Source organism: Phlebotomus papatasi, chromosome 1 (assembly GCF_024763615.1).
Source record: "Phlebotomus papatasi isolate M1 chromosome 1, Ppap_2.1, whole genome shotgun sequence".
NCBI classification, from domain to species: Eukaryota; Metazoa; Arthropoda; class Insecta; order Diptera; family Psychodidae; genus Phlebotomus; species Phlebotomus papatasi.
The window spans coordinates 76709436-76720150 of NC_077222.1; the positions used below are offsets into that span (position 1 = coordinate 76709436).

The 10715-nt window shown below is 32.7% G+C and overlaps 1 protein-coding gene across 4 annotated transcripts in view; it reads right to left on the bottom strand.

Moving 5' to 3' along the window:
* Positions 1 to 10468, bottom strand: part of LOC129803380 (proteoglycan 4) — a 29176-nt gene extending 18708 nt beyond the window's left edge. The window contains exons 1-2 of one of the 4 annotated variants that reach the window (XM_055849870.1): positions 10106 to 10468; positions 9447 to 9713 (exon numbers count right to left, since the gene is read on the bottom strand). In XM_055849870.1, coding sequence (XP_055705845.1) covers positions 9447 to 9536 — 90 coding nt within the window. In that variant the 5' untranslated portion in view covers positions 9537 to 9713; positions 10106 to 10468. Of the gene's footprint in view, positions 1 to 9446; positions 9714 to 10001 lie in introns of all 4 variants that reach the window. The other 3 variants (XM_055849895.1, XM_055849887.1, XM_055849878.1) reach the window with 3 other exon arrangements.
* Between the last annotated feature and the right edge of the window lie 247 nt (positions 10469 to 10715).

The following is a 10715-nucleotide window of genomic DNA, read 5'->3' on the forward strand; positions in this document are numbered from 1 at the left end:
AAACCCAAACTAACAGATGGTGTCCAAATGTTGTAAAATGCAAATGATCAAGCAAATGATCAAGTGTGGAAATTTATTGCAAAGGCGGCTCTCTTTCCAGTTTTCTGAGGATTTTCTAGGTTGTCTAGGAGTATATAGAAATGGATGGGAAATAATGCAGAAGGTCATCATCAAAAATATTTATAGATAAAAAAAAGAAACAAAGATCGAGATGTTTTCCAGTCTCGACTTGATCATGTGAGAATAACAAGTCGTTTGTACCAGAAATCCAGGAAGTTCAATATTTACCAAAAAAAGCACTTTATGTAGCAAAATGGTCCAAATTCAACGAAAAGTCAATGGCAATGATCCTGATCTTTCCCATGTGAAATGAAGGTGATCATCTCGAAAAAAAAGTCGACTTGTATAAATTAATATAAAGCACGCGATCCAATTGATAATGACCCACGGAGGTATTTTTCACTCTCATCAGTCAAACTCATTGATGGTATAACTTCTGACGAAAGTGCAAGTCTTTTTTTTAAACTCGCGTATATGTACATTACATAAATTGAGCAATAATTGCCCGAAGAGTGTAGAAGAGAAAAAATTCAATTCTCTGTTTTTTTTTCTCTTCACGTGTTTTACTGTTTTGAGCGTCAAGTAGATTGTTAATGAGCTCTTATAGACACTATTGTTGGGTGTCGTGAGTTTTCTATGCAGAATTCTTCAACATGCGAGGGTGGCAGCAATTCAATGTAACACTTTTATAGTCTTTTGGCCTCATTGTTAATTTTGTATATTTCTTTTCTTCAGCAATTTAATTCCAACGTGAGCTTTGAGCGTAAGGAAACTAGTTCGCGATTCTTTTTTTTTCTGTAGCTCCATCACAACATTTGAAAAGTTCAACAGCCTCCACCCGCGTTTAGTGCTTGATTAATTGAGCCGTAATTTAATACGAATTGCACGGTGTGTTCCATTGAATGTCCAATTTTCTTTAAGCTAGTTCACAGGATTAATTTAGCACGAGCCGTGATGTCTGTGAAAATTTGAAAAAGGCAATATGTTCCACATCAAAATACTCAAATTTTCACCTTCATGATGCAAAAAGAAATTATTGTGCCGCAAGTACCTCAAAAAGAACTTGCGTATGCAATGCATGAAAGTGAAGTTGTGGGAAAAATTTAGCTAGATTGAGCTTTGATATAAAGAGAGATTTGTGTCTGATGAAACTTGGACACGATGGCGTCATACTGCCCACTTCCATCTAAATAATTTACGATTATTCGCACTTTTGAGCTCTTTCAATTTGTAGAAGCACTTTAGAAGATCACACGCATGATCGAACGTCTTGAATTGAAAAAAAATTGAAATACTTGCCAATGGAATTGAGGCAATCTCGCGAAAAATGCACAATTTAGGAATCTCTGAGGAAACCACCTCTTCTTTTACTGGGTCAATGGAGTAATTTAGTGCTTAACAAATGGTACATTAGGAGTCACTATATCTCATGTGACTTTTTTTTGTAGATTCCTCCATCAGAAAACCAGAAAGCTTCTCACATGATCTTTTCTATTTTGCTTCACTAGAATGTCACTGGTTTTTCACCAGTATTTTTTTATGTAATATCAACATAGTTGGAAGACCAGCGCGACAACAAGAATCATCTCCCTCTGTGCCATTCAATTAAACTGAAACTTTTTAGCAAAACTTGTTTGCACACATAAAATCAACATTAATGAACATTTACCGTGTTATTTTTGCAAAAGCTCAGTCAATATTGTGTTTGTGGTGGAAAAACTCTTCAAATATAGATCAAAATTGGTCAAAATGCGAGTGTGATGATAAACTTGTACAATTTCCATAAAAAGAGGAAAATTTTATTGGAGTGTTTTTTTTTCTCCTTCTTTAACCGCATAAATTTGTCAGAAATGGCAAGAACTCGCTCCATTTATTTCACATTGAACATATTTATGCTCTATAATCCTTCTCAATACAGTCTTGGCTGGGAACAAACGGCAAAAAGTCTAATTTAATCCCATAAACTTCGCCAGGGGGTCCATTTGACATTTTCACGTATTTTGTGTGTCTCTCAATCAATTGGAAAAATTCCCATGTCAAAGAAATTTACTACAGTGATGGACAAAAACATTAGGAAACGATTAAGATTGTCTCTAAAATATGCTTAAAGACTTTTTAAAAAGATTTGCAGAATTGATAAAATTACACGGAAGCTTAACATTTATAGAGTATTACTTTTTCAAAGTGTTATGTTCTAACACTTTAGTGAAGATACATCATTGTAATAAAAAAAATTTACTGAATTGCTTTTGATAATCTTATATATATTCTTTAGCTATATTAAATCTTCAGGCAATAGATTCTGTCAGACAATAGTCAAATGGAAGATATATCAGACTATGAAGCTGATATTGGGTTACAAAACATACAATCTGAGAAGAGACTTTTCCATTATTTTGTCTTGGAGGTTGGTCTCGACGCTAAGACGGAGATGATCGCACGGGAGAAGGATTGGTGGTTTAGAAGAAAGAGATGAAATAAATCCTAATTTCTGGTTGCTCAACCGACACTGAGTATTTCAGGACAAAATTGTCCTTCCGGTGAGCGTCGTTGAGGTGGTATAATCCAAAATTAAAACGTACAAGGTTCCAGAGCTTTTGACACTAACGAATTTTATTTGTAGAAGATAAATTTTAAAATGAAAAATTCGTTAAATTTGTAATAAAATTCCTTAAAACAGCCACTAAAGAAAACTCGATACAATATCGAAAGCTCTGGAATCTTGAGTATTTTAATTTTGGATTAAACCACTTCACCAACGCTCACCGGAAGGACAACTTTGTTCTGAAAAGCGAAATAAATTCTATTCTAGTCTATTTTATTCTATATTTTTAGTTCTTTAAGCATATTTTTGCTGAAAACGATGCCATTTTTTAGCTAACTGTGCTTGTTTGGGGAGCTATTGTTATTTGAAAATTTAATTTTTGACTCCTTATAGCTCAGGAGGGCTTATTTTTTGTAATTGAAACCTCTTAGGTCCAGCTATAACATACTAAAATTTGAGATCGATCAATGCCATAGGAGCTGTGTTACTCAATCTTCTTGTTTCGCATAATGTTTTTTCTTTTATTTTTTAATCCATACAGTTCGATTTCTTTTAGTTTTTAATTCACAGTTCAAAAGAAATTTGAAGTTTTGAACTTAATCCACATCTTCACCTCACTGCTCCAGTTCTCCAAAAATATTAAGTATCTCGGTTTGATCTTCACAAGTTAGTCCACCGCGCCTTATCTGCTCACAAACTTTCTTAACTTTCCAAAGTCTTTTATTAAAATTGGAAATTGCCGTAGTGTTGGCCTTCTTGGCCAAAATAAGGCTATTTTTAGCCTGAACAGCCTTTTTCTTAAAATTACTGAAGAGGACCTTACGCCTTAAAAATATTTTGTTTTGTAAAAAGAATGGCAAAGCGGTTAAGGTTTTGCGAAGTGCTCGAACTAGTGAGTTAGATGCTATACCTCAAAAATACTTTTATATCATTTACCATTTACCGGGTTTTAACCAAATTGATCCGTTTTATAAATGACTCAAAAGATTGCCGGAATACACCTCAGGAGTAATATAATTGAATTATCTTATATTACCGGTTCATTACAAGTTCATAACTGATTGGAATCGATTCAGGCTTGTCAGGAATTCCAACACCTGTCCAACGAGCCGATACATTTTAGCATTTGGTTGAGAAATACGCACTCCAAAGTCTCTTAAAGCTTTGACCTTGAAAAACCGTTATTAGGAATGATTCAACAGTATTTTCATATATGGACGAAATATCCGCCTGGATAATCTATAAAACATTTCCAAAAATGAAAATAAATGCGCGATGCATTTTCGAGATACCCCAAAAAGATTTAGTTTTGTTGAGGGATGGGTTGAAGGGGGTAATGTTAACAATCCTTGGATCGGGGGGTGTTTAAATGGATTACCTGTAGACAAATGCAAGATTAGTATCAATGGTATTAATCAATGGTAGTGCACTCCGGTTCGGAGCATCCGATGATTAGTTCAAAAGCCTATACTTGTGTATAGTATAAATAATTTATTTTTGGTAGTGATTTACCATTCCTCAGGTTAACAATCTTATTTAATTTGAATTTAAATATTTTAATGAACTTGTCTTTCTCTTTTCTCAAAGCTAACTGAAATTTGATTTAATTTTATATTTTTTTATGATTACTATTTTTATCACTAAACTGAAAAAAGTGGGTCCCCGAAGTTCCCAAGTCGCTATCTTTTACCGTTTGGCCTCTAGAGCTGACAAGAGACGGATGGAAAAACAACCTGACAGAGGGATTATATAAATACTGCTCTATCTGTGTTCATTTTGAATAAATAACTGATTATTATAATGTTTTTCTCCTAAAAATCTCTTTTTAACTACGAGATTTTATTTACTGATTATATTTTATTGTTTTTTAAATGGGTATTTTTACCGAACACTGATCAATCTACTGCAGCATCTTTTGCAACATACTCTCTTTAATAATAGTGGACGAAAAGAAATCCGTATAAATCTTTTCTATTGCCTTTCAGTGTAAATTCACATCCAAAAAATTCCCACTGCTTTAAGATAGCATTTCAATTTGCCACACATGATATTTTACGCGGCACTAAGTAAGCGCAAAAGAGATGTGATTAAGAAATCAAATTATTGATCACAAAAGTTAAAACTCTTAAATAAATTCTGTGATGAGAGTTCAAGTGTGAGAATAATAAGTGTTGTATTTGCCAATATTTCCCAATTGCTTCGACTTTCAATATTGACTTTGCCAATAATTATTTTAATTAATCATGAGTGATAAAATAACCACTTCTTCTGCAATGATAAGTGGCAAGAAAATATTCCCAACCCAGGAGAGTGTTTATTTGAAGCACAAAAATTTATTGCTTGTTTATGGTTGTGCCGCGAGAGAATCATGTGATTTCTAGAATGAAATTCCTCAAGAGTCACTTTCACCACCAATTGAGAGACTATATAACGAAAATTACAGGCACAATCGATTGGCATTTTGAATTTTGTATAAAATCACTATCTGGGCGCTAGAGCTAGAGAAGACTCTTTGATGGCAAAGGACGCTGCCAACAAGGTCATTCAATTGCGCTTTTTAATCATCATTCCAACTGTGTGGGTGTTTGCCACAGGCATTTACATAAAATATTCTCATACACACAATTTTTATCCTCTAAATTCAATTTAACAATTCTATTGCGGTAACGCATGCTCACCGTGGTAAAATTAACAGACAATCCAGAAATCTCGCCCAATGGACGCTTAAGATTCTCATTTCGTGCATTTCTTGAGTCAAAACCGATTAAGAATATAATTGCTGCAACACCACTACTAATAATGATTGTGCCATTAATTTACAATTTGTATCCTCACGCAGGTGGTAAATCACTCTCCACTTTTAGACCCATCCATATAAGGTCACGTGGGTTCCTAACCAATGATTCTTCTCGTGAATTTTGACCAGAACATTGGGAGTTTTTGGAAATTAATCCATTATAAAACTGTTTCTTGTTTCACACCTTCAAGAAAACATGTTTTATGATTCACTGAATTTCATTTGAAGAGACCAATGGTCTCAGAAATTCGGAATAAAGTTTTACAAAATAAAATATGAAGACATTTATAGTGAATTTGGGAATAAATGTTTTGAAATAGCGAAGCATTTACTATGGTTACATAATTTTGCAAAATAAAGAATCTGAGAAATGAAATATACTGTGTAATACTTATAAATATCAATCATAGATTTTAAAAATTGTTAGAACTTAATAGTAAATAGTGCAATAACAATAATTTTCCTAAAATTCAGTATTCCTTTTTTAAATGATAATAAAATTTTGATTAGGGACTCTTACAATAAACGGTGTATTTCAATAAACTCGAATGTACTTTTTCGAACACTTTCTACTACCTCATAAAAATTCACTTATTCTAATTATATCAAATCAAAAGTACTTGTGACAACTAAAACCTTACGTAAGGGGAAGTAGGTCACCTTTGAATTAGGACAGCCTTGAAATTGAGCTTTTTCTCGTATATTTAATTGGAATTGGTCCTTACCATAATGTAATTTAACTCAAAAAACAAATTGTAAAGCTAAATTACATTATGGTATACCTCAATTCCTTTTAAAAATAGAAGAAAGATGTTTCAGTTCAAAGCAGCCCCAATTCAAAGGTACCTCACTTCCCCCTATCATTTAAAGTCAATCAAATAGGGAAGACTGGGGTAAAATTTGTGTAATTAAAAATTTCTAAATTCAATATTTTCCAAATAGGTAGACGAGATAGGCTTAGAACTTGCTAAAAACGTACAAAGTTTCAAAGGATTCGAATAAGGAATATAGAAAATAAAAAGTGTTGAAATTTTGAGCCCTTTTTTTAGAATATTTTTCTTACAGAACATATCACAGTACTCATTAATCTTATTGAAGCACATTTCTCGAAAAAATAAAGGATTAAAGGGAGGCAGGGGAAGTTAAAGTTGCTAAAGGGTTAAATCCCTAAAAAGAGTTAAAGTTGCTTTTACGAAAAAAAAATTATCTTTTAAATGTGTAAACGTTATGTCTAAGGAAGTTAAAACTGTCTTTTTTATAAGTGTATAAATAGGGGGGATTGGGGCACCTTTGAAATTGGGATTTTTCGCCTATTTTTAAATAAAATTGAGCCTTATCGTGATACAGGTCGAAGCATTCTCATACATTTTCCGTACAAAAGTATGGTATATTTTTTCTTAAGTGATTTTTTAGTTTTAGTATAAAACCAAATGCAATCATTTTAAAAATTTACCAAATGAAAGAGTATCTAATATTATGTTATTGGCTCAAAATTTATAATGATTGCACGAGAATAACAGTTCTTAAAACCTATATGAAAAAGACGTAAAATTCGCTTTAATCTTTCTGACAAATTTTCTACTTGTAACACCAGTAATATTTTAAATTCAATAAAAATATATTCTCTGTACATGTGCCTACCATTTCGTATTATATTTATTTTTGTGGGATCTAAGACTTTAAGATTATAAAGAATTTAAGAAAAATATAAAATTTCTAAATTAAAATGCTCTATCCGTTAGTTAATTATCCTAGTCGTGATATAATTTAGCTGCACAAACAGGTTGAGAAACTAAATTACAAAACGATATGGCTCAGTTCCACTTAAATATAGGAGAAAATCCCTATTTCAAAGGTGCCCCACTTTCAAAAGTGGCCCCTTCCCCCTACTAGTGGCCGAAGAGCAGAAGTCGTAAAAAAAGTCTATTTCTGCTCAATTCAATTCCGTTTAATTCTTTTAAAAATTTAAGTGAAATATTAACTTTCCTTTGTTGAGAATAAAAAGATTATTTGGGTGACAGATAAATGTTTTGATTTTTTAAACGCATTTCCTGGTGAAAATGGTAAATTTATGTGAGACACAGTAGTACATTCTACCCATTTTACGATTATTCTATATCATCCAAGAACAATTTAAGATTCTTCCTAGCATTAAGTTAAATTCCTAATGCTCCAGCTGACTTGAATAAATATGAAACTTTGGGATAATAAATACCTAATTGAAACTTAGTTGGATTAAGTGAGCTCAAATTTAGTCCTAAATTTAGACTCTTCAATAAAGAGTCATAAAAAAAAACTTTTGCTGTATAAAATTGCCCCATTAACTTCTTTAGTTCTGTCAAACGATTTAAAGCTTTTGAAAGATCACATAGAATACTTATAAGAATTTGTACTCAATAAAAAGAGAAAACGATGTTTGCTACATCACTGTTCTGCCTAGATTCCGCCTTACATTATGTCTTGCACCTACGACTTAAGCCGAGAGATGGCTTAACGCAATTATAATCAAAATAATGATCAGATTACATTTCCATCAGTGTCTGACTAGTCTGTCTCTCGACTTAAGCCGAGAAGCGGCTTAGTCTGTGGGAAACTGCTGAGAATTTAGTCAAATCATTATTTTGAGTATATACGTTAAGCCGTCTCCCGGATTAAGTCGTAAGTGTGTCTAGGGCATTAGGCCTAGTAATTTCAATTGATTAAAATTCAGTTGATTAATTTATGATTCCTTTAGGTGTTTCAATATCAATCTTCTTATGTTTTCGTAAAGGACAGAAAGATGAGGTCTTATTTCATTATGTCAAAAAGAATATAAAATCATTTTAAATGTCGATTTAAAGACTAAGTTGAATTTCCAAATATCAACATTTTCTGGGAAGGTATAATGATTAGTATATCGATAATTTTCATCTCTCAAATTACTTCGCTTTTTTCTACTATTTTCATTTTTACCTAATATCTGAAGTAATGAAATTCTATGTGGAATATAAAATTTATACGTTTCACGAATATATTAAATCAATTTGAGTAATTTTCAATCATACAAAACTGAGAAAATCATGTAAATGTCTACTAGCCTATAAAGAGATATATGTGAACAACCTTATGGCCGTAAAATGCTGTAATATTTGCAAATATTGTAACACTTTCAGTTTCATTTCTATCATAAAATTTTACGATTTTCCTTATTATAATTTTAAATAGCGGCATGATTGAGTTCAAAAGACAACTATAAGTATAGCTCTAAATAATTACAAAAAACTAAATTAGGTGAGAGCAACATTAGATTAGATAATTCTACAAAATTATGTGAAACCTTTTTTTATTATTATTTATTAATCCATAGAAGATTCAGACTTTAATCATTTATTGGCTTAGACATATTTATTGCAAATAAAGAATTATTCTATAGTGATTTAATGCTAAAGAACAATGTTCAAAATCATGTAAATTATTTCCCTCTCTTTGATCCTAAAATGTCCAGCATCTCATAATTTAATTGTCTCCCCATCTATGCCAGAATTGTATTGATAAATTACAATACAATTGAACAATAAATTTGTACATAGGCGGAGGAAATAGAAATATCGTTTACGTTATTGATTCCACCGCATTAACTTCTAACTGCTGATGTCAAGATCATTCTCGTAAATTATTTCCCCAACATGGTAAAAACATCCAACAAAATTCTGATCACCTCTTGCCATAGCGACGAACCATTAATTTGAATAGAAAAAAATTTTTGCAAAAGTTTGTGACCTTTACAAAAAGAGGGACAACATGATTAATAATAAAAAAAATCGCTAATGAGGCAAATTGCATTTTTTTCCTTTTAAATCCACTTTCGCTATAAAAAATTATTAGTGTTAGAATTTGCCTGCGTGGTGTTCAATTGAATTTACGATGATTTTATAATCAGACACATTTAATGTTAGCCAGAGAAATTTGCACAGAGAAAAATATCGTGCATATCCAATGCGATAATAAATTAAATAATAACCAATAGAGCAATATGTTGTGAAGTAATTGTAACTGGATACTTACAATTGGTGTGCCTTTGAAAGTTTGTCCAAATATTGTTGCGGGGAAAATACACAGAAAGGCACAAATGGCTAAGAAATTGATTAGCTTCATTTTTAGCACAACACAGTCCACCGAGAAGATTAATATTTGCTTCCAAAGTATCACTTTCTTTAGGAAGTTCTTTTGCAACTCCAAGTTTCTCCACTCTCTTATAATGACTCAACACACAAATGAGCTTAAGCACAAATCATTTTTACGTCCCAACGCCAAAATGCATGGCGATGTAACCTGGAAGAGAATTGAATAAGATGAAAAAAGAGGTAATATATCATCATGGATATAATTTGATCGGGCTTGTTAATTTTTTTTTTTGTGGGTGGGCATAAGAAGCTAAGAGATCAAACGCCATGATCATTGAAGAAGATATTTCAGATGATTGAAAATGTCAAAATCTCAGATTTCTTAATTAAATAATCATGGGTTATACGGAGTAATTGGGGAATAGAGAATTGTAAAAAGAAGCTTCCAAAACCGCAATAATTTAGACATTTCAGTATGGGAGAAGCATCTGCTCACACTTGCTAATTTTAATGAGATTTGCCAATTTATCTATTTTTTTCTCGAAGAAGTTCTAAGCCTACAATCCCGGAACTTTATGCTTATTCTCTAAATTTTCTTACAAGAAAACACTTAACACTAAACCGAAAAAAAATAAATGCCACTGTTACGTTGAATTTTTGTAGCTTGTAATGTGAATCGAGTAAAATTTATTGTAAGAGAGACACGATCGCGAGTGATCAGACCAAAGCACCAACGTGCACTGATCGTCTTCGAGTGGCCAGAGTCTTGGGGAACCGAGGTGGTATGAATCAAAAAGCTCGAAAAGTGCAGACAGTCAGCCAGTCGACGTGGAAAAGCCATGAACAGAAAAGGCGCTGCTGGTTGATCGAGCGTTGGTGGGAAACTCTTCTCTCGTCTGCCGCCGAGATCGCACAAATTGTCACTAAATTGCATCTATATGATCAACTAATATGCACCACACTAAACATGTTCACCCATATGGTGGAAAAAGTCTTGTGTACACCATTCGCGGAATTTCTCGCGATCGCGGAATTTCTGTTGATCATCGCCTCGAGATTAAGTGAATGTTAGATGAGGAGGTGGAATAGAGACCACAGGAAGATGAGGCAGAGAGACGGGACAGTATCTTTCAATTGTTTTATTAGATGAATTTTGCGTCTTGGGCGCCAAATGGAGAATCCCTCCCGATAGCACATTGTGGCGCGAGAT